Source organism: Sus scrofa, chromosome 16 (genome assembly GCF_000003025.6).
Source record: "Sus scrofa isolate TJ Tabasco breed Duroc chromosome 16, Sscrofa11.1, whole genome shotgun sequence".
NCBI classification, from domain to species: Eukaryota; Metazoa; Chordata; class Mammalia; order Artiodactyla; family Suidae; genus Sus; species Sus scrofa.
The window spans coordinates 79578090-79602251 of NC_010458.4; the positions used below are offsets into that span (position 1 = coordinate 79578090).

General features: G+C 51.0%; 1 protein-coding gene and 1 long non-coding RNA gene across 6 annotated transcripts in view; both read right to left on the reverse strand.

Moving 5' to 3' along the window:
* Positions 1-13173, reverse strand: part of CEP72 (centrosomal protein 72) — a 32217-nt gene extending 19044 nt beyond the window's left edge. For 4 of the 5 annotated variants that reach the window (XM_021076670.1, XM_021076668.1, XM_021076666.1 and 1 more), the window contains exons 1-4: positions 13065-13169; positions 4904-5031; positions 3971-4163; positions 1558-1666 (exon numbers count right to left, since the gene is read on the reverse strand). In XM_021076670.1, the coding sequence (XP_020932329.1) occupies positions 1558-1666; positions 3971-4163; positions 4904-5031; positions 13065-13143 (509 nt within the window). In that variant the 5' untranslated portion in view covers positions 13144-13169. Of the gene's footprint in view, positions 1-1557; positions 1667-3970; positions 4164-4903; positions 5032-13064 lie in introns of all 5 variants that reach the window. The other variant, XM_021076669.1, reaches the window with a different exon arrangement.
* LOC110257225 lies at positions 14471-16085 on the reverse strand. Its single transcript, XR_002339536.1, has 3 exons — positions 15746-16085; positions 14873-15041; positions 14471-14597 (listed from the first exon to the last, which is right to left on the reverse strand). It is a non-coding gene; the product is annotated as an uncharacterized LOC110257225 (long non-coding RNA).

A 24162-nucleotide genomic window follows, 5' to 3' on the forward strand; every position in this document is an offset into this window, starting at 1 on the left:
TAAGGTACAGATCTAACAAGACGTGTGCCACAGCTCCGTCAGGAAAACGCACGCTTCTGATGAGCGGGGTCAAGGAGCCACATAAGCGGAGAGCGAGTCCGCGCTCAGGAACACGAAGACTCAGGACGTCAAGACGCCCGCTTCTTCCCCACCTCATCTGCATTCAGCGCGACCCCGACCAAACCCCCCGCCCGGGATCTTGTGGATACGGACAAACCAAACGAATTCTAAAACTGTACAGGAAGGAAAAGCCGGAACTGGCAACTCAGTATCAGAGGAGGACCAAGTCAGAGACTGGCCTGCGTGACCTCGGGCGCACAGACGTGAAAGGGGCTCGGGGGCGCTCCTGGACGACAGCGCCGAGTGCACTCGTGAGGGCGCCGCTGTCACCACCTTACCGCCTCTCACAGGCCCTCCTTCCAAAGCCATCATGTTGGGGGTTGGGGTTTCATGACCTTCAGACCACTCTGCAGGGTACCCGGTGCAGCGGTCTACACAGAAATTAGTCTGGTTTGACACACAGAATCGAGGGGAGGGCCTCCAAGGGAGGCATCTGAGGAAAGAGGAAACCCCAGAGAAGCGGACCGGATCTTAAGCCATCAGACTAGAGGTGGACAAAGCACGGCCTCCGGGCAAACCCGACCCGCTGGCTGCCTCTGCTGAAGTTTCACCGGAACACAGTCACTGGTTTACACGTTGCCTACAGCTGCTTTCACACCACACACGAAAGGTTTAGGAGTCAAAACACAGACTACAGGGTCCAAGAGAGACGAAAAGATTCACTCTCCAGCCCCTTACAAAGAAAGTCGCTGGCCCCTACGTTAGAGGAATTTATGGATAAGCTATAAGGCGTATGATGCAAAAACAAACAAAAAAAGGAAAACCACTGCAAGCTTCAGACCAGACAAAACGGTGCCAACAGAGCTGCAGTCCTGGCACATGCAAGCCAGGCGACGACCGCCGACTGACGTCCACCCTTTGGCGTCAACCACACACGAAGACGCCCTGGCTTCGGAACCTACCCAAACACTGGCCACCCCGACGACCTGAAGCTCGGGATGAAGAACCGGGAGACGGCGAGAAGCAGGACACAGAGGGAGCGGGGCCAGCAACGGTACGGCCGGTGGGCAGGAGGGGCTCCCGCAGCTGCCAGGTCTGCTCAGCGCTCAGTCGGAGAGAAACGGCAAGTATCTCATCATTTAGAGACCAGAAAGCGACTCCAACGGACCCCGGCAGCAGAAACGACCGGCGGGGCAAGTGGCTGCCTCCGCGGGAGGGACAATTCTTCCCACCACAGGCCTTTGGGGCTACGTGTTTTCCACGTACCACGTTACTACACATTTTAGATTTTAAAAAGGAACAGAGAGAAAACATGGCCAAGGGGAGAGAGATGGCCCTGGGCCCGCCGCAGCCCCCGGACCCGCGGGCCTCCCTCCCTGTCCTGCGAGTCTGGACCTGGAGGCCACCAGCTGCAGCTCCTCGGTTTAGAGCTTCAGGTAACCCGCGAGTCTGCATCTTTCCATCAACACTCAACGCGCCTCTGGATCCTGTTCGTACCTCTCGACTCTGAAAACAGCTGGGAAGCTCTGCTTTAAGTCCGGCGATTCCTCCAAGGCAAAGCGCAGCTGGGACGCTGTGCGCTCGCGCTCCCTCACAGGGCGGTCATCTGGGGGAGAAGATGCCAGAGAAACTAGCAGAGGCGGCCACGGGGCGGGCGCCGGGCCCTGGGACCAAACCCTGCAGGGCACCCGCCCGCCGGCCTCCCTTGGGAGTGAAGGGGCCCCTGGCCTGCCTGTGACACGTGACCAGGACGGCTGCCCCACCAATGCGTCCCCCAGAGCAGGGGGCAGACCCGGGAAAGCAGGGCTGGGCTCAGGGGCTACCAGAGGGCCAGCGCCTGGCACCAGGCTGGCGCCTCGGATGCCCTGGAGGCAAGAAAGAAAACCCATACGCCCGTGCACTCGCAGGCACGTCCTTCCCATCTCCCTCCCCCAACACACGAAGCCCACGGGGGACCAGCACACGCCCAGGCACGGAGATCCCAGCCGTGTTGTGCATCCTCAGGTCCTCGGGACTGGAGGAGGAGGTGGAGCCGAGTTTAAGTGTCCCCACGTGCAGCCTGGGCCCGAGAGGACCCCACTCGTCCACAACTGTGCCTCCTCAGAAGCGCAGGGGGCGCCCTCCCAAGCACTGAGGGTGGCCCTCGAGAACTTGCCATGGCAGTGACAAGGGGGCAAGGAGGCGGTGCCTGGTGTCCGCTTTCACAGCAGGCGTGACCCTGCCGTCCTCTCAAGGCCCCTGTCCTGTCCGCTGCGCTGGTCGGAGGTCTCCTGGCTCCAGGCTCCCTCCCGGCCTGGGCGGGCCTTTGTGCCAACAACACGGGGCTCTCCTCGCTTCGCCTGGACTTCGCTGAGTCGGCTCCCCAGCCCTTGTCCGAGCGCCCTTCTCTGGACGGCTTCCCGCTAAACGCACTTAGGGTGGCTCAAGCAAACGCACACCCACCTTCTCCCCCAAACCAGACCCTCTCCTCCCTGCAGCACCCGGCTAGGCCCACGTGGGGTGCTCCCTCCACGGCCCAGCCCAGGGCCCTTCCTTCTGCGTTCCCCGACTCCCAGCAGACTCCACGGATCCGCCCTTCTCACGCCCAGAAGCCCCTTCCACGTGTGGAACGCCTCCCACCCAAGCCGTCTAGACTCTGAATCTAAGCTTGCTTTTTCCTTTTTATGGCTGCACGATGACACACGAAGTTCCTGGCCTAGGGGTCAAATCAGAGCTGCACCTGCCGGTCTACACCACAGCCACAGCCACGCTGGATCCAAGCTGTGTCTGCAACCTACACTGCAGCTTGTGGCAATGCCCGATGCTTAACCCACTGCGTGAGGCCAGGATCAAACCCGCATCTTGCAGACACTATGTCATGTTCTCAACCTGCTCAGCCCCAACGAGAACTCCTGAATCTAGACTTTTATGACAAATGGAAAGTCATGACTGATGACTGCAGACTGCACACACTTCTTAGAAGGACTGCAAGGCTTCTGAAAAAGGGCCAAATTCAATTGCCTAAGAGATACTTGCTAGTCAAGTAAGTGTTAGAACACAAGCACTGCATCCTCCCAAGGAACTAAAAATCAAAATTATAAGTGGAAATTCTAAGTAGGTTTGAAACGAAACAGTGTGCTTTTGGGGGCTGGTGCTGCCAGGCCCAGGCAGGTGCAGCCTAACAGTTCAGCTAGGCTGCCCAGAGCCCACGCCCATCACGCCCACCACGCCCACCACCACTGGGGCAAAGGAGGACCACCAACCGACAGACATGCCCGAGCCGCTACTACCTGGCACCTCCCAAGGAGGACCGGGTCCCAGACCCTAAGCCCCACCTTCAACAGGGTCTCCGTGGCCAGCCTGCCCTCAGGCTCACACCCCAGCTCCCCTTGGAAGCATGACATGGCATCAGCAACGCCCAGTCACACTGCTCACAGCAGAGAGGCTTCCGGGAGCAGGGCAGCAGGTGGGAAGGGGCTCTATCTAGCTCCCCAAGGACAGCCCTCCTGGTGGGCGTGGCTGGTGGGCGCCCTGGAAGCTTGGTCTACAAGATCCAGTTCTTTTAGGGCCACTGCCACCGAGCCAAAGTGGTGGCTGTCCCCGCCAGCAGCACCTCCCACTCTCTTGTGCCTGCCACCTGGGGAGGGTGTGGCACAAAGAACGTCTCCTCCTGTATCCTGCAGGGTGGATGCAGAACCAGGTCGAATCCCGGGGGCCCATGTGAGGAAAGAGGGTCCTAGGAGTGTGGAAACAGCTGGAAAGGAGAGCTGGCCCACACCTGGGCCCCCGGCCACAGGACGGGTTCCCTGCCACCTTCCTGGCGGCTCTCCTGTGACAGTGGGAATCAGCTTCCCTTTCCCGGAGGGTCAACGGCGCGATGGCCCCGAGCACAGGAGGCACCCGCCTGGCGGCACCGAGTGCGGCCGCCTACCCAGCTGCCTGAGCCCCGGGAGCATGTGCACGACGAAGAGCCGGTAGTCGGCCTCGCTCTTGACCACGGGGTTCAGCCGCAGGTCCACGTCCGAGAGCGCCGCCAAGGAGCGCAGCCGGAAGACCTCTGCCAGCGAGGAGATGCGGTTGCAGTAGAGGTTGAGGCTCTCCAGCGCCGTCAGGTACTCGATGCCCTGGCGGACGAACACAGGGGCGTCACTTCCCGCCGCCGCAGGGCCCGCGGGCCACTCAGGCCTCGGCAGGAGGGCCGAGGGGGCGGCGAGCCGGCGGCGGCCCAGGCCTCGCCCCGCCGCAAGCGGCCCTCGCTCCGCGCCCAGCCCGGCGCCGGAAGCCCCGCAGCCCCGCTCTCGGCTCAGGGCCCCTTTGGATGGGAGCGGGCGCTCGACCCCGGGTCAGGGGCACGGAACGCGCCGTGTTCTCGGGCCGCCACGTCCAGCCCGCCTTTCTCCCCGTCCTAGGCCAGGGCCGCGTCCACCCCGCACTCCCACCTCGACCTCGGCGGCGGGACGAACCGGCGCCTGCCGGGGGGCACACACAGCCAGTCCAGGGCCTCGGATGTAAGCGGAGGTGACGGGCAGGTGGACCAAGAGAGGCCCGGCAGACGAGGGGGGATGGGAGACGGGCCCCCACGCGTTCGTCTGCCGGCCGTCACCTTGAAAGGCACAACCCTGTGCCTCAGAGCTGTGCCTCCTCGGTGCCAGGCCGGTGCCAGGCCGTGGCGGAGGTAACGTGAAGCGGAAGAAATGCAGCCCGTCGTAAACCCAAAGAAAACAGCACAACACTGACAATGTCTGTGAAGTGTGGTTCCCGAGCGCACACACAGTCCTAAAAACAGACTGCACTTCTTTCTACACATGTACTTCTCCCTGCTGCTAAGAGCAGTTAAGTTTTAAGAAACTAACCTAAAACTTACCTCTAGGCTAACCAAGGAGTTTCGCGAAAGATCTAGAGATTTCAGACTCAGTAAATTCATGAAAGAACTTCCTAGGTGAGTAATCTTTTCTTGGTAAGTTCCAGGAATAGATAATGACTGAAGTTCAGCTAAGAATAGAAAACCAGGAGATTTTGATTTTATTATTTCATTGAAAATAAATTATTGCAATTAAGATACAGTAACTTCAAAATGTGAGACGTCACAAACATAAATGCCCCTCACTTGAAGTTTGAATATCAACATTAAAGAACAAGAACTACATTTAAAGGTCCAGCTTATTCACCTCCAAAGTGTCTCAGGCCCAGGCCCTGGCCCTGCCCGCGACCCCCTGCTTCTCCCCCTCTTAAGGGGGCTCCTGCTTCTGAATCCGGCTGCTGCGGGCCTCTGTGCTGGGATCACAGGCTGAAAGCCAGTCAGTAGCTGACCTGACCTCGCTGTGTCCTTACAGGTGAAGGCCCGCTGCACGCTGGGTGTACCTTATGTCTCTACGCAGCAGGCCAGCAAGCAAACGCTAAACAAATGCCACCACAAAAATAAGTTCTATAATGAAAACGACACTTTGTGTTTGGATACACAATTTTCTTTTTCTTTTTTGGTCATTTCTAGGGCCGTTCCCACGGCATATGGAGGTTCCCAGGCTAGGGGTCGAATCAGAGCTGCAGCTGCTGGCCTACGCCAGAGCCACAGCAAGGGGGGATCCAAGCCGCGTCTGTAGCCTACACCACAGCTCACGGCAACGCCGGGTCCGTAACCCACTGAGCAAGGGCAGGGATCGAACCTGCAACCTCATGGTTCCTAGTTGGATTCATTAACCACTGAGCCATGACAGGAACTCCCTGGATACACAATTATTTTCCCATTAACTTTTATGTTTTAAAAGTCCTTTTTTGTCTTTTTAGGGCTGCACCACATGGAATTTTCCAGGCTAGGGGTCAGATCGGAGCTGCAGCTGCCGGCCTACAGCACAGCCACAGCCATGTGGGATCTGAGCCTTGTCTGGGACCCACACCACAGCTCATGGCAATGCCGGATCCTTAACCCACTGAGCGAGGCCAGGGATCAAACCCCCGTCCTCATGCACACCATTGGGGTTTGTTACCATTGAGCCACAATGGGAGCCCCTAAAACATGTCTTGATTAAATGTGAAACTGGTTTTTCGTGCTTCTAGTTCCAGACAAGACAGAACAGACACATTTCACCCTATTCCTTCCCACTTATTAGACCTAAAACCCTGGGACAACAACACAGGAAGCAAGCGCTAGGAACCCTGAAGGGTGGGGACAGAAGGCCAGCTGTCTGGGGACCTCAAGAAAATGGTCGAGCACAGAGGGCCCTGAGCTGGTTTTGTTTGGCCTCCTGTACATTCCAATCCGGGTGACAGAGAAGCTGTTCACACAGAAACACCAAAGGACACTGACCAAAAGATAAGGGTAAGCCTGCTGTCCACAATCAAAGGACCAGGGAAGGTGGCCTCACAGGACAGACTTCTGATAACCTCAGCCCCACGCTAGCTCCCCACCAAGGCAAACGGCACCCGTACACCTGGCCTTGTACAGTGGCCAGGGCCAGGACCAGGCGAGTGGACCCGACCACTGCACTGGACTCGCTGTGATGAGGCGCCTGCAGAGGCTGTGTGTGTGACAAGGCGTGGCCTCCGCATCAGCACAAGGTAGCACTCAGGCCACAGCAGTGCTGAGCAACAAGATTTAAATAGGAAGCAGAGTCCCAATCACAATGACCAATCAAAAATGATCAAGAACCAGGAAAATCTCCAACTGAAGGAGAGAAGACAATCAAGAGACACCAACACTGAAATGAAAGAAACCAGAATTATCAAATAAGAATTTTTAAGCAGCTGGTATAAAAATACTTCAAAGAATAATTATAAACACTCTGGAAACAGATGGGAAAAGAGGAATTCTTGGCAAAGAAACAGAAGATATAAAGAAACAAATAGAAATTTCAGAAATGAAAAAATACAATAACTGAAACAAACACAAAACCATGGGAGTTCAATAACAGAATGTAGATGAGAGAGGAAAAAATTCAAGGAGAGTAACTGCAAAGATATATTGACCAACAGAGAGAAAAAAAAAAGACCAAATAAATAAATAAACAGAGTCTGAGGGGCCTATGGAAGAAGAACAAGAAATGTAACATTCATGTCATTGGGGTCCCCATGAAGTTTCAACTAGAATTTCTAGATGAGAAAAAAGTATGTCTAAAAATAAAAATTTTAATTTAAAGAAATATTGGCTGTTTCACAGAACTTGAACAAAACAATTTAAAGTTTGTTTGAAGGCACAAAAGACCCAGAATAGCCAAAGACATCCTGAAAAAGAAAAATGGAGCTGGAGGAATCAGGCTCCCTGACTTCAGACTATATGACAAAGCTACAGTCATCAAAACCATATGGTACTGGCACAAAGACAGAAATACAGTTCAGTGGAACAGGATAGAAAGCCCAGAATTAAACCCATGCACCTACAGCCAACTCATCTATGACAAAGGAGGCAAGAATATACAATGGAGAAAAGACAGCCTGTTCAATAAATGCTGCTGGGAAAACTGGACGGCCACATGTACAAGAATGAACACTCCCTAACACCATACACAAAAATAAACTCAAAATGGATTAAAGACTTAGATATAAGACCAGACACTATAAAACTCTTAGAGGAAAACATAGGCCAAACACTCTCTGACATAAATGACAGCAACATCTTCTCAGATCCACCTCTCAGAGTAATGACAGTACAAACAAAAATAAACAAATGGACTTCATTAAACTTAAATGTTTCTGCACAGCAAAGGAAACCCTAAACAAAATGAAAAGACAACCCACAGAATGGGAGAAAATATTTGCAAGTGAACTGACAAGGAATTAATCTCCAGAATTTATAAACACCTCCTACTGCTCAATACCAAAAAACAAACAATCCCATCAAAAAATGGGCAGAAGATCTAAACAGACAATTCTCCAAAAAGGACATATGGATGGCCAAAAAAACACATGAAAATGTGTTCAACATCACTCATTATCAGAGAAATGCAAATCAAAACCACTATGGGGTACCACCTTACACCAGACAGAATAGCCATCATCAAAGTCTACAAACAATATGTGCTGGAGAGGGGGTGGAGAAAAAGGAACCCTATTACACTGTTGGTGGGAATGTAAATTGGTCCAACCACTGTGGAAAACAGTATGGAGATTCCTCAGAAAACTAAAAATAGAACTACATTTGATCCAGCAATCCCACTCCTGGGCATCTATCCAGAGAAAGCCATGACTTGAAAAGACACATGTACTCTGATGTTCACTGCAGCACTATTTGCAATAGCCAAGACGCGGAAACCACCTAAATGTCCATCGACAGAGGAGTGGATAAAGAAGATGTGGTACATATACACAATGGAATATTACCCAGCCATGAAAAGGAGAGAAATAACAGCATTTACAGCAACATGGATGGACCTACATCCTAAGTGAAGTTGGTCAGACAATGAGACACCAACATCAAATGCCATCACTGACATGTGGACTCTAAAAAAAGGACACAATGAACTTCTTTGCAGAACAGATCCTGACTCACAGACTTTGGAAAACTTACAGTTTCCAAATGAGACAAGTTGGGGGGTGGGGGGAAGGGATGAGGGTTTGGGATGGAAATGCTGTAAAATTTGGTTGTGATAATTGTTGTACACCTACAAATGGAATAAAATTCACTAAGTAATTAAAAAAAAAGAAAGAATGGCCGAAAACTTCCCAAATTGGAAAAAGTCACATAAACCTACACATTTAAGAAATTGAGAAAACCACAAACAGAATAAAGGCAAAAACCCGACACATCAGAGTCAAACTTCTGAACACTACTGACAAGGAAAAAAACTTGAGAGCAACGAGAGGGAGAGACACTTTGCTTTTCCCTCTGGAAAACAGCTCCTATGGCAGGGGTTTCAGAAACTATGGGGTCCTGAACAAAGAACTGCCACTTTTTTCAAGTACTGAAAGAAAAGAACTTTCAACCCCGAATCCACATCCATCAGAAACAACCCTCAGGGGAGTTCCTGTTGTGGTGCAGCAGAAATGAATCTGACTAGTATCCATGAAGATGCAGGTTCGATCCCTGGCCTCACTCAGTGGGCCAAGGATCCGGTGTTGTCATGAGCTGTGGTGTAGATCACAGATGAGGCTTGGACCCCACGTTGCTGTGTCTGTGGCATAGGCTGGAAACTTCCCTAGCCTGGAAACTTCCATATAGTGCAGGTGTGGTCCTCCAAAAAGCAAAAAATTTCTAGAAAAGAACATAGACAAAATGTTCTCTGACATAAATTGTACAAATGTTTTCTTAGGTCAGTTTCCCAAGGCAACAGAAATAAAAGCAAAAATAAACCAATGGGGCCTAATCAAACTGACACGCTTTTGCACAGCAAAGGAAACCATAAAAAAAAAAAAAAAAAAAAAAAAAAAAAAAGACAACCTACAGAATGGGAGAAAATAGTTTCAAATGAGGCAACTCGCAGGGGCTTAATCTCTAAAACATACAAACAGCATACACAACTCAACAGCAAAAAGCCAACAACCCAATTGAAAAATGGGCAAAAGATCCAAAAAGACATTTCTCCAAAGAAGATACACCGATGGCCAACAGGCACGTGAAAAAATGCTCAACATCACTCATTATTAGAGAAATGCATATCAAAACTACTATGAGGTACCACTTCACACACCTGTCAGAATGGCCTTCTTGAGTAAGTCTACAGATGCTGGAGGGGATGTGGAGAAAAGGGAACCCTCCTACGCTGTTGGTGGGAACGTAAATTGGTCCAACCACTGTGGAAAACAGTATGGAGATTCCTCAGAAAACTAAAAATAGAACTACATTTGATCCAGCAATCCCACTCCTGGGCATATATCTGGATAAAACTTTCCTTGAAAAAGATACATGCACCACTTATGTTCACTGCAGCTCTATTCACAATAGCCAAGACATGGAAACAAACTGAATGCCCACTGACACATGAATGAATTAAGAAGATGTGGTATATACACCCAATGGAACATTACTCAGCCATAAAAAGGAACAAAATAATGCCATTCGAAGCAACATGGAACTAAAGACTCTCATACTAAGTAAAGTAAATCAGAAAGAGAAAGGCAAATACCATATGATATCACTTATATCTGGAATCTAATGCATGGCACAAACAAACCTTTCCACAGAAAAGAAACTCATGGACTTGGAGAACAGACTTGTGGTTGCCAAGGGGTAGGGAGTGGGATGACTGGGAGTCTGGGGTTAACAGATGCAAACTATTGCATTTGGAGTGGATAAGCCGTCAGATCCTGCTGTACAGCACAGGGAACTATATCTAGTCACTTATGATGGAACATGATAGGGGATAATGTGAGAAAAAGAATGTATATGTATGTGTGACTGGGTCACTTTGCTGCACAGTAGAAATTAACAGAATACTGTAAACCAACTGTAATGGAAAAAATAATCTTAAAAATACTTACATTAAATGTAAATGGTCTAAATACACTATACAAGACAGAAACTGGCAGTGGATAAAAATAATATACAATATACACGGCCTACAAGAAACTCATTTCAAATATTATGATATAGGTAGTTTAAAAATGAGATTGTAAACAGATGGGTAAAGATATGCCCTGCAAACCAAACCAAAGAAAGCTGGAGCGGCTACATTAAGATCAGATAAAGCAGATGTCTCACCACAGAAAATTATCAGGGATAAGGAGAAATATTACATATGCTACAAAGGTCACTCCAAAAAGAGGACTTAAAAATCCTAAAAATGTATGCACTAAACAGCACAGTTTCAAAACATAAAGAGTGAAAACAGTAATATAATTCCACAATTATAGTTGTAATTTTCAATACTCTTCTCCTGGTAATTAACAGAATCACTACATGGAAAATCAGCGGGGCCATAAAAGACCCGCACAACATCTTAAGTCACCAGGATCAAACGGAATTTTACATTCCAGTAAGTGACAGGGGACACGCTCCTCCCAAGTGCTCTTAGAACATTTACCAATAGAGACCAGGTCTTGGGCCATTAAACAAACCTCAACAAATTTAAAACAGTACAGAGCATATGAAATATGTTTTCTTTTTTTGTTTTGGTGGGTTTTTTTTTTTTGTTTTTTTAGGGCTGCACCCGTGGTATATGTTGGTTCCCAGGCTAGAGGTTGCATCAGAGCTACAGCTGCTGGCCTAAGCCACAGCCACACCAGATCTAAGCTGCATCTGCAACCTACACTGTGGCTCACGGCAATTAAGGGTCCTTAACCCACTGAGCGGGGCCAGGGATGGAACTGGAGTTCTAATGGATACTAGTCTGGTTCACTACCACTGAGCCACGACAGGAACTCCCTAGAGTATGTCTTCTGACCATCATGGAATTACACCAGAATCAATAACAGAAAGAAAGAGGAGTTCCCTTCATGGCACAGTGGTTAACGAATCCGACGAGGAACCATGAGGTTGCGGGTTTGGTCCCTGCCCTTGCTCAGTGGGTTAACGATCCAGCGTTGCCGTGAGCTGCTTGCGGTGTAGCCTGGGAACCTCCATATGCTGCGGGAGCGGCCCAAGAAATAGCAAAAAGACCAGAAAAAAAAAAAAAACCTAAGAAAATTTCCATATGAATATGAAAAGACACGCTTCTGAATAATCCATAGGTCAAAAAGGAAGTCAAGAGAACTCATGAAAAAGAGCAAACTAAATGAAAATACAACAAAACCTGCAGATGCAGCTAAAGCTGTGCCTAGAGGGAATTTTTTTTTTTTTTATGCTTTTTAGGGCCGCACCAGTGGCATATGGAAGTTCCCAGGCTAGGGGTCCAATTGGAGCTACAACTGCCAGCCTACACCACAGCTCCCAGCAACACCAGATCCTTAACCCACTGAGCAAGGCCAGGGTTTGAACTTGCATCCTCATGGATGCTACTCAGATTTGTTAACCACTGAGCCATGACGGGAACTCCTAGAAGGAAATTTTTAGTACTAAAAGTTTACGTTATATAAAAAGGTCTCAAATTAGTAATCTAAACTTCCATCTGCTGAACTGAGAAAAAGAGCAAATAAATGCAAAACAGGAGAAAGAAGAATAAAGAATATAGAACCAATAAAATGTGAAAGCAGAAAACCAATGGAGAAAACTCCAAAGTTAGCCCATTGAAAAGATTAATAAAATTAATAAACCTCTACAAAGACCAAGACAGAAGACAAAAATGACCAATAGCAAGAATAGAAGAGTATCACACAGACCACAGACATTAACAGGCTAACAAAGAAATACCACAAACTCTATACATATAAATTTAACAACTTTGACGAAAAGGATCAGTTGTTTTCCTAAAACCCCAGACAACTGTAACTCACCTAAAATGAAGTTGATAACATGAATAATTCTATAACAACTGGAGAATTTGTAATTTCAAAGTTTCAAATACAGAAACGTCCAGGCCCAGGAGGTTTCACTGGAAACTCAGCATCAATTTTACACAAACTCCTCTAGAAAACAACTTACCAGCGATTTCATGAGCTCGGCACTACCTTGATGCCCAAACCAGACAAAAACAGGGAAAAAGAAAACTAGCGACCAATACCCGTCATGAGCCCAGGGACAGAGACCCTTGCCCAGGAGGGGCCGCGTCCAGGAAAACACCCACAGGAGGAGGACGGGCTGGTCCTCAGAGACGAGGGCGCTCGGGCCTTAGATTAGAAAGCCCATCTAACCCACTTCATCACCCAAGCGGTCTTACCGAGCAACGCAAAAAGCACCCCTCAAAGGGCTCGGCCAGCCGGGCGTGCACGGGGCACCCCCGGGCCCCACCTCCCTCGGGGCGGGATCCGCTCCCTCCTCCCCACGCTCCCGGAGGGCGACCCCCACCCCCACCCCCGCCCCCCCGGCCCGGCCCCGACTCACCCGCCCCCGGCCCGGCCCCCGGGGCGGCCAGCCACCCGCTCCCTCGCCCTCGAGGCCCGCGACCATTCGGTAGCCGCGCGGGAGCGTTTTGGCCCCTCGGGCCTGACCGACCGCAGACCCCCGAGGCGGGAAGCTCGTGCCCCCGGCCAGCGCCGCCCGCCCGCCGCCCAGCGCGCACCCAGGTCGCAGTGAGGCGCCAGGCCGCTCTTCTCCCGGATCTTCTCCTCACACAGCACCAGCCGCGCCGCCGGCGCCATGCTTTCAAACGGCGCGCACCTGCCCGCGCTCGCCCGCGCCTGCGCGCTGGACGGAGGAAGGGGCCGGGGGCGGGGCCGGGGGCGGGGCCTGGGGCGGGGCCGGGGCCGAGGACCTCCGTCGGGTGTGGGGAAACCGCCAAGGAAGCCTGGAGAAGGGGTTGGGAAAGTCGAAACACGCCCCAGGGCTTACCTGAGGACCCTCCCTCACTTGGGGACCTGCCCCACCTGGGAACCCTACCCACCCCTAGATTTGCCTGCGTCCTGGGCTCCGGGCGCCCCAGGTTCTGGGGGGGGGGTTCTAGGGGTCGTCCTCTGTCCCCACCCTCAATTTCCAAATGATGGAGTATGAAGTCCTGCTTTAAGACTCATAGCTGACACGGGGTTCATTGTCCTGTGTCTCACCTTTAGAGATTTCCATTCTGGGTCTGAGGCTGCCCCCTCCCTTCTGGGTCTCCTGGTGTCTGGAGGTGCCCCTGGTACCTCTCACCCCAGCCTTGACTATCACAGCTCCCAGGGGTGGGGGGGGAGTAGCCTGGGGGCTATAGATGGGGTATAGGAACAGGGGGTTCAGGGAAAGGTGTAGGGTGCACACAGAGGGCTGAGGTGCAGGGGAGGCATCAGGGGAGCCAAGTCTCTCCTGAGCAGGGAAGGCTTCCAAACTCATGCACAGGCCTCTTGGGGCCTGAGTCATTCACTGACCACTCAGTAAGACTTTGAGTCAAGACTGTCACGTAACTGACAAAAGTTCTAGTCCAGATACCGCCCAGTGTTCTGCATCCTACATGACCGAGGAGGGCCTCCGGACTTCCAAGGCCAGGCTTGTGGTCACCAACCAGGTGCCCTTGAGTGGAGCTGCTGCAGCCAGGAGGCTAGAAGCAGTCAGCAAATATCCTGGCTATCAGAAGTAAATGGAGGCAAACAAAAGGTTTCTGTCACTGTCCCCCCAAAAAAGAAGCTTGTCAGCCAAGCTGCAGTCCACACTCAAACACCACTGCTTCCTCCTGCTGCCGGTCACCTCAGGCTGGAGGTGTTGAAGCCTGGTCCCGAGGCTTTTACAGCTTTCTAGAACATTCCAGGGAGGCTCCAGGCCCATCAAACTTGAGCCCCAAATGGAAGGGTCAGCCCATCTCAAGGAAGAGGTTGGCAACAGAGACCTGAGGATGGGCATGTGTCAGCTCTGTGGGCTGGGTGGCCAGAGGGGTCCTCTAGGGCCCTGGCAGCCTGGCAGCCTGGCACGTCCTAGGCTTCTCCTACACTTGGACTGGCCTTGGCTGGGAAGGGGTGGGGGCAGGAGGAGAGGGGAGCTCGTCCAGGCCCCAGAAGCAGAGTGGCTGCAGCGCTGGCTGGGCGCGCCTGGGGAACGGGGCAAGTTGTCCTGAGTCACCACCTCTCCGTCCTGGGGTGAGCACCGTCGCTGTCGCTTCACCACATGGACGTGCCAGCCAACCGGGTGCCTTTGGACCAAACGTCAGTGTCAGATTCGAGCCCAGGCCTGCGCTGCGTCTGCACCAGGCCCTCCGAACAGGCGTCAGGGAGCTCCCCAAGCCTGAAGACCCTCACAACCACGTCTCCGAGCTCCACTGAACACACACACGCACTTGTTCACACTCATGCCCCTTTACACACCTCTGACAGCCACTCTGACCCTGGGCCCGTGGGAGGTACCACCCAGTGGCCAGTGCTCTGCGGCCTCACCCGACCCCCTGGACCGAGTGAAGGAGGGTCTCACCGATGACAGCTGCTGGCTCGTTCTTCACGAATGTTGGACAAAGGAACCCTTTCCTGGGTCTTTTTCTGCACAGGGTCAAGGCCAGCATCTATGAGCTGTCAATGCTTCGTTTGGCCAAGTAGTAACCTCCATCCGGCGTGAGGTGAGAGGCAGGGAGGGCCTCCGGAGGCTGCTGGAAGGGAAGCAGGTGGAGGACTGGGGGCGCCTGTGGACATCGTGCGTCCTCCCTGGCTCCTCTTAACCCAGAGAGCAGAGTTGTGTTTCACTGACGAGTGCGTGGAAACGCCTGTATCTAGCGAGGCCTTGGGAAGAGGAAGCGGAGGCCAGCTGCTTCCTACAGTTGCCGATACCTAAAAACCTGAGATGTCTCAGGAAAATCAAAACCTCCTCCTCTTTCTGAAAGTAGGGAGACAGGACAGCGGGGCCCATCCTTCTCCTGTGCAGCAGCTGGGGGCAAGCAGCAGCCCCTGCAGGCAGCGGGGCTTCATCTGCCCAGGCCCCAACCTGTGCAGCGTAGAAGCACAGGCGGCCGGGCGCGCCTAGCGCCTTCTGGGTGGGAGCTGCCTGTGCACACCCCCGGCCTCCCCTCCCACCCTCTGCGTTCCTGCTCACAGATTGGGGGAGATCTGGGGATGAGGGGCAGACCTCAGCCATGACCCCAGGTTCCCCAAGGCCACCTCCATCAGATCTGGGGACTTGCAGCCTTCTCCCCACCTCTGGGATCTGCTGAGTGCAGGGCTCAGGGGCCCTTTGGACCAGGCAGAGCGTGGCCCCCAGAAGGCCTGCTCCCCATCTGGTCCCCTGCCCACCAGCCTGGGGCAGCCACCCTCACTCCACGAGGGCTTGCCCCCCCCACCCCCAGCCCATGCTGACCCTGTAGATCTCAGCAACGCCCTGCCTGCTGTAAGGACGCTGGTCCCTGTAGGGCTCAGAGCTGTCAGGAAGAAGATTCTGGCAAGCGCAAGGCACAAGACCAGGCACTGCCATCCTTTTGTGGGTCACTGGTTATGCCCCCCTTAAAGTGGGCGGCGGGGGCGGGGGTAGCATGGAGGGCTGCAACCCAGGGGCTCAGGTTGAACTGTGCCCCTGGAGGCAGGGTTCGTCGTCAGGGAGGCCAGCCCGTCCACGAACAGGCAGGGGTATCGTGGGCGGGTTCACTGGCCCGTGTGGCCAGGACACACTGTTCTCCAAACCCAGATTTCTCATCTCTAGAAAAAAATCAGCAGGGCTTTTGAGGGGACCAGTGGTTCCCAGCCCCCTTCAACCTTACCCGTGTCCAGGGTAGAGGACGAGACCCTCCCCTCGTCTCTTACAGCTACGATTGGCTGCTTCTAGCTGATAATAAGTAAGCATGAGGCTCCAGTGGCATTTAGGGTAAAGTTTCGATTTTTCTGGAAGAAGGAATAAGTGTAGGTGACACATGCCATGCCTCCTCTTCCCGCCTTGACACAGCTGTGACGCCTGGAGCTGCAGCAGCCATCTTGGGACAGGGATGGGAAAATAAACTGGCATTGCAGAGGTGCCCAACCTGGGCTCCAAACTGATGCCAATCTCTGGCCCTCCGGCATCCTGGCTTAGTGAGAAAGGACTAGCGTGGAGGGGCTGTTGCTGCCGCTATGCATCCTAGGGTCTGTTGGGGTCGTGGATGAAGCGTTCGTGGAACATTTGCAGGACCTGCAGCTAAAGGCAGAGGTGTAGCAGCGACTCGCCAAAGGGCGGAGACAAGATGTGGTCCTGGAGGAGGAAGGGAGGGCGCGGGGGTAGGTGTTCCCAGCAGGGCAGCGGGGAGGGAGGGACCCCAGGTGCCCGAGGCTCAGACAGAGAGCAGGAGCCGGCTGGGGTGGGCCATCACGCACCTGCCCCGGGGCTGGAGCGTGGGTGTGAGTGTGGGTCCAGCCTGGCCAAGTCCGGACGTTTTGTAGATGATGGAGCCACCCGGCTGAAGCACAAGCAGAACCTGAAACTTACCTGGTTTCCCAGCTACGAGGTTGGTGAGACTCCTGCTCTCTGTCCCTCCTGTGCTTGTCATTTATGACTGTCAGCAGCTGAGATGAACACTCAACACGGAGACTCCCAGAGTGCAGACCGAAGCTCGGTCATTTCGGAGAAACAAAACCCAAGCGGAAGGAGAGCATTCTCTTTAAGCCGCTCACAGTTTGCTGGAGAGTGTGGACTTGCTATTTGGGGAAAACTTTCAGAAGCAAAAAATGTGCCCTTTTAACTCAAAGAATCCATGCGAAGCTCTGGACATTACCTTACAGGTTATCCTGTGTTATCTAGGCTGGGCCTAAACGCAATCAAAGGCATCCTTATAAGACGGGAGACACACACATGGCCCCACACGACAACGGAGGCAGAGCGGTCGGGACCAAGCGGTGAGCCAGGGAACCCGGAGCCCCTGTGGAGGGACCCTGGTCCTGCCAACCACACACCCCCCCCACTCCCATGTCAGACCTCGGCAGAGCTGGAAAGTGTTAAGTCTCCCCAGCCACCCCAGGAACCTGCAAACCCGTCTCCAGCGACCTAGGATGTCATCGCTCACGCAGGGGGGACGGAGGTTGGCCCGTGGGACTTGGGCGGCTCCAGGGGCCCCGGCTGCGTTCATCTGGGAGGAGTGTCCAGGGAACGGATCAGGTCCTCGTGGTCACCGGACCCGCACGTGCGCCTCGGAGCAGAGGGTCCCGCGCTGGCGGCCTCTCATGTCTCAGGGACCCCCCCACAACAACCCTCCCCGCCAGGAGCCCCGAGAGGGGCTTTGTCAGCCACGGAGCAGGTGTTTTCTGGACCGACGGCCGCAGGGGTTCTCGGGGAAGGGGCTTCCCTCACTCACACCCGTTTTCCAGGAGGGTGAACTGAAGTCCGGGGAACCCCCAGCTTGCCGCCGCCCACACCCAGTCCTGACTCCTGGCCCAGCTCTTCTCCAAGGAGGGAGACCACCTCCCAGAGAGACCCTGGAACAGCCGGGTGGCGGGGGGGCAGTCACCTTGTCACCAGCCTCCGCAGCAGGCCCAAGAGCACACTTTCTGGAGGTGGGCTCCTCCGCTGGCATCACGTCACCCTGGAGTCCACCTTCCTCGGGCCCCAAGGGGAAGACGGCGTTGTCTCCTGTGGCTCATGCTGTTTTCTGTCCTTCTTTAACCCCAGATAACCGTTTCCAGAGCTCTATCTCTAGTAATGGTTTTGTTCAAAGGCTTCTTTCAGTCTCAAGGAACAGGAAGCAATATCCTTTCAAAAACCAATTAACCACATCTTTCGTTCATTAAATAAATATTTTTACTTTGGACCCGATTGATTTTTCAGATGGCGAACAATGAGACTGACTCACTTGTTTGCAGCCCTTTCCTCTCAGACCTTTGAAGTCGGGGCGAGGCGGCTATGCCTGGCACTGGGGTGGGGCCCAGCCTGGCGCACAGATGCACACCTGAATCCTCACCAGCTTCTCGGGTGTTGAGAAACGGGTTTTTGATTGGCTGATACCCCTCTTCTAGGAGCCCCAAGGGGTGCACAGGTGACACACCCTGCAGAGAAAATGCCCAAAGGATGCAAAGTGCCCTGGAAAAACCAGCACATGGGGCAGGACGGGGACGTGGCGGTGGGCAGGTCCCAGCTCTCAGTACGGGCATTTGAGCAAAGAGCTGATGGGCCTGAGGTTGGCCGTCCACATTAAGGGTTCAGAGGGAGAGGGTGGAGGCAGGGGTCGGGGCGGTCGGGGGCTGAGGGGCTGGCCTGCACTGCCCAGCAGCAGACCCTCCCGGGTCTCAGAGTAAAAGGCAAGTAAGTATTGGTTACTCTCCCTACCCTCTACTTCTCCTTGCCTGGAGTATTTTGCTGCTGCTCTCCATTAAATCCACTTCCCCACAGTTCCTGTTATGGCTCAGCGAAAACGGATCTGAATAGTATCCATGAGGATGCAGGTTCGATCCCTGGCTTCGCTCAGTGGGTCGGGGACGTGGCATTGCCGTGAGCTGTGGTGTAGGTGGCAGACACAGCTCAGATCCTGTGTTGCTGTGGCTGTGGTGTAGGCCGCAGCTGCAGCTCTGATATGATGTGGGTGTGGCCCTGAAAAGAAATCTACTTCCACAAGATTCTACTGTAATCTTTCTGTGCATTGGGTCTTTCTCAGTTGTACAGACCCACAGGATATAAAGCCAAGTGGCAGGTTTTACACAAGAGTGAATTTCATTTCGTTTCTTCAAATAAACCTCATGTCAGTTATTTAAGTAGTCAAATGGTTAGTTGGATGCCCTGGAGTAGAATTAGCCATAGGTATTGGAAGCATAATGAAAGATTTGTTGTGGAAATTCAAAGAAGCAGAATACACAAATAATTGAAATATATAAACAGATACCTTGCAATTTTTGGTAGTTTTCAATTTGGTTGTTTACACATTCAGAAGCTGATGTATTATTTTTGGTGCATATTAACTGGATTCTTTGAAGTGGTCTGTTTTCTAATCCTTGAGGTGACCTGGGAGCCAGTTTGTGGGCTAACCTCTAACACACACCAGAGATGGGGTGTCATTAAATCCAGCTGCCACAGCGGGCAGGACATAGTGGAAAATAGACGAAGGCCTAACATTCAAAAGGAGCTGAAAGGAAACAACACGATAAACAAGGAGTTCCCATCATGACTCAGCAGAAACGAACCCGACCTGGAGCCATGAGAATGTGGGCTCAATCCCTGGTCTCACTCATTGCGTTAAGGATCCGGCGTTGCCGTGAGCTGGGGTGCAGGTCACAGATGAAGCTCAGATCCCGTGTTGCTGTGGCTGTGGTGTAGGCCGGCAGCTGCAGCACTAATTCAACCCCTAGCCTGGGAACTTCCATATGCCTTGGGTGCAGCCCTAAAAAGACAAAAAAAAAAAAGAAAAGAAAAAGATAAACAAAAAGAAACAAAATGATGGCAGAACTGCATAATTTAGAATTAGAACAACTTAGAAGCCAAGCGATTGGGGAAAATGAATATTTATTTGAAAAGACAAGGGACTAAACTCAGGAAAGAATTTTAAATATTTTTAAAATGTAAAGAAGACTAAACCAGAAGCAAGACAACTATGGAAACTCTCGATGGATATTGCCTTAAGAGAAATAAAATAAATGCAGAAAACGTTTAAACTAAAAATTGTAGGAAGAGAAGAAGGTTGCAGAGGAAGTGGTGGAGATGATATGGACCCACAGGGGCATTGCATCCCGAGGGGGGCATCAGGGCAGCAGACGAGACCCAGGAGGACTTCCTGGAAGAAGAGAAGTCAGTTGAAAAGGTGCGTTGAAAGAGTTCTTCAGGTGCCGGGAAGCCCGCCACGTGGCCCGCACCGAGGCCTCATCAACGAAGCAGAAGAAGAGAAGGCGTTTGGTCATCAAGACAAAAAGACCAAGTCGCTGGTAAAGGGAAGAACATGAGTGCCACCTTTTTGCCAGAAGCTAATGGGGCGATGTATTTCAGATAATCAAGGAAAAAGAGTATAGGCTGGGGACTTCACTCCAGCCAGAATGACCTCGAGTGCTAACAGAAGGGCCGATGACCAGCCACGTGTCCCTCAGAGCTCAGGGGCTTCCCAGTGTCCGGCCCGCGAAAGGAGCCCGCAGCCTCTCCTATGGGGAAGGACGGTAATATTCTAGGCTCTAGAGCAGAGGCAGATCAAACCCACTGCGTGACCGTCTGATACAAAACCCACTCTTCCTGGGCCCCAGGAGTGGGTTTTCTGGCCTCTGTACCAAGAACTGGCCTTAGACAACCGGAGGACCAGGGAGGCACCGTGTCAGGCCGGTGAAACTGATCAGAATTCACATTTAGAACTGGGACCCTGGTTGGTTTCGGGTACAAGATTCTAAGCACAGAACTTGGAATCCAGAATCTGAACCCAGAACTTACACCAGCAAGTTGAAAGAGAGATCCAGAGTAGGCTTGGGAAGTGTCGGCTGAGCAGTTAGTGCCAATATTGAGATATTTCTTAAGCTTTTGAAACGTATATTCTTTCCTTTTCATTTTAATTTGCTTAACTTACCTGCACACCGTAAAGTCTACTTTTTTCTTCGGTGGCACCTTGCTGAGGACATAAAACAGACACATTACCCCCCAAAATTTCCTTTGGGCTTCCCTTTTGTAATCAACAGCCTCCTCCACCCCAAACTCCCACCCCCCACCCCTGTTTCTCCATCCCTTTTGCAGAATGTTGTATAAACGTCACTAGCCGAGACTGGCATCTTTCACTGAGCAGGATGCATGTGGAGTCATCCAAGTTGTTACAGGTATGAATCGTTCGTTGGTTGTCGTTCCTGTGTGCTATTCCACTGCATGGATATACAACTTTCTCCAGTCACCTGCTGGAGAAAGTTGTATAGTTGAAGTGACTTTGTATCCTGGAAGATACAAAGTCACTTCCAGGTTTTGGTGATTTGGGACAGAGCAAGCACTGATTCTTCCGTGAAACCAGCTTCCATTTCGTCAGGGTAAATGCCTGGGGACGGACTGCTGAATTGCACGGTAGGCGAATGTTAAGCTTTAGAGAAGACGTCTGAGCACCACGGTCCGGAGTGGCTGTACTGTTGACTTTCCCGCCGCCAGTAGCAGAGGGGAGCTCCAGCTGCTCGGCATCCTCACCAGCACCTGATCCTGTCAAGTGTTCTATTTCTCTTCTTTTCTTCTTTCTCCTTTTGTGCTGTTCTAGTAAATGCAAAGTAACATCACACTGGGGTTTTAATTTGCGTCCCCCCACCCCAGACTAACCATGTGGAGCATCCTGATGTGCTGACTTGATGCCCACAAGTCTTCGATCGGGCTGTTGGGTTGAGAGTTCTTTATGCATTCCACATACGGGTGCTTTGTCAGATGAGTGACTCGTGACCATGTTCTTTTCATCTGTAGCTTGTCTTTTCGTTCCCTTAATAGTGCGTTTTGCAAAGCGAAGGTTTTAACTTTCATGAAGTCTGATATATCCATTTTTCTTTTATAATTTGTGTTTTGGGTGTTATATCTACGAATTCATATCCTAACCCAAAGTCAAAAACCTTTTCTTTTCTGTCTTCTTCTAAAAGAGTTCGAGTTTTACGTGTTGCACTTAGATTTATGACCCATTTGAGTCACCTTTATAGATCAACATAGACGTGTACATAAATGCTCTTTTTTTTGCATATGGATGTCCAGGCGTTTCAACGTCATGTGTTGAAAAGACAATCTTTTCTCCATGGAATTGCCTTTACCCCAGTCATACAAATCAATGGGCCATATTTGTGTGGGTCTGTTTCTGGAGCCCTCTTTCCCCCATTGATTTGTGTCTATCTTTTTGCTGGTACCATGGTGTCTTTGTCACAGCACCTTTGCGGTGAGTCTTAGATCAGGGAGTGTAAGTCCTCCAGTCTCACTCTTCTTTCTCCAGACTCTCGGGATGAATCCGACCCTTTGCTTTTTCTCTGTTTGTTTTACAGCATGCTTCTCTTTATCGAGAAACATCTTACGGAGATTCTTTTATCGAAATGGCGCGAACCCTGCAGATCCCTCTGGGGAGAACTGACATTTTTCCTGTTGTGTCTTCCAGTCCAGGAGCACGCGGTGTCGTCTCTGATTTCTTCCATCAGCATGTTGTAATTTTCAGCCTGTGGACCCTGTCACGCTTGGCTAAGTGTGTATGGATGTTCTTTTCTTTGGAGCCATTGTGGACGGCACCGGGCTGTGCATTTTGATCCCCGTGTCTGTTGTTAGCGCAGTGTACAAAATGCGGTTGATTTTTGTGTTGAACTTACATTCTGTGACCTTGCTGAATTCTTTCTTGTTAGTTCGAGGTGTTCTGTTTTGTAAATTCCTTGATTTTTTTACATGAGCAAGTATAATATGAACAAATAAATATGGTTCTAGCCCACCCTTTCCTATCTGTAATTCCTTATGCCTTTCTCTTCTTTGTTGCACTGTTTTCCAGGTTGATGTTGAAAGCAAACCTCCTTTCCTTAATCCAGATTCTGAGGAAAAGTGTCCAGTTTTTTGCCATCGAGTATGACGTTAACCATACCTTTTGAATAGTTATCCTTTATCAGGTTAAGGAAGCTCCCTTCTATTCCTAGTCTGCTGAGAGTTTTTCTCATGAGTGGATCTTGAATTTCGTCTTTTTTTTTCTGCATCGTTTGAAATGATCACGTGGCGTCTCTTCTTCGTCGGGTAAGACGGCGAGTGCACTGGTTGAATTTCTAATGTTCACCCAGCCCACATCCCACTTGGTCACAATGTACTATCCTTTTTACATGTCGTTTAGTTCAATGTGCTAATACGTCGTGGCATATTTTTGCATCTAGCTCTAGGAGGTATATTTCTGTGCAGTTTTATTTTTTGCTGTCATTTACCCGGTTTTGCTCTCTGGGTGATGCTGGCCTCAGAACATCAGATGGGAAGTGCTTCTCTGCTTCCATCTTCTGGATGGTTGTGTAGAGTTGGTTGTTCTTCTGTAAATATTCATGAAGTTCACTAGTGGAACCGTCTGTACCTGGAATTTTCATTTTCAGGGTTTTCACTTTGAATTCAATGACTTAATACAAGAAGGGTTATTCGGGTTATTTACTCCGTCTTGGACGAGCCGTTGCCATCTGTGACTTTCAGACTCCGGCCCGCCGGGTCGCCGGGTGTGTGCTGAGGGTCCACGAAGGCGCCACCCGCCCTGCAGGTCCTCGGGGTTCTCTCTCCTCCGCGCTCTCATCAGTCTGGTTAAAGCCTTGCCGGTTTTATTGATCTTTGCAGAGAACCTTTGACTTTCATTGATTTTTTTCTGTATTGTCTTTCTGTTTTTAATTTCATCGATTTATCTTTATCATTTCTTTCTTTCTGCTTGCTTTCAGTTTGATTTGGTCTTAATTTTTCAGTTTCTTAAGATAGAAGCTTACATTGTTAATGTCTACTTTTCTGATGTTTTAAATATTTCTTTATTCTTTCTAATTAAATGCTTCTAATATAAGCAATTCATTTTATAAATTTACCTCTAAACACTGTTTGGTTTTGATATGTTGTATCTTTTCACTCAGTTCAAATAATTTCTAATTTTTCTGAGACATCCTGCTTGGCACACGGATTATCCCAAAGTGTGTTGTTTCATTTCCACATATTTGGAGAATTTCCCAGATATTTTTCTGTTTATGATTTCCAGTTTAACTCTACAGTGGATTTTTTAATTTTAAGTTTATTAAGGTGTGCTTTATGGCCCAAGATATGTCTATCTTGCTGAATGTTCCTTTGGTGCTTTAAAAAAAAATGTGTATTTTGATGTTGTTTGGCACAGTGGTCTATCAATACAAATTAGATCCAGATCGTTC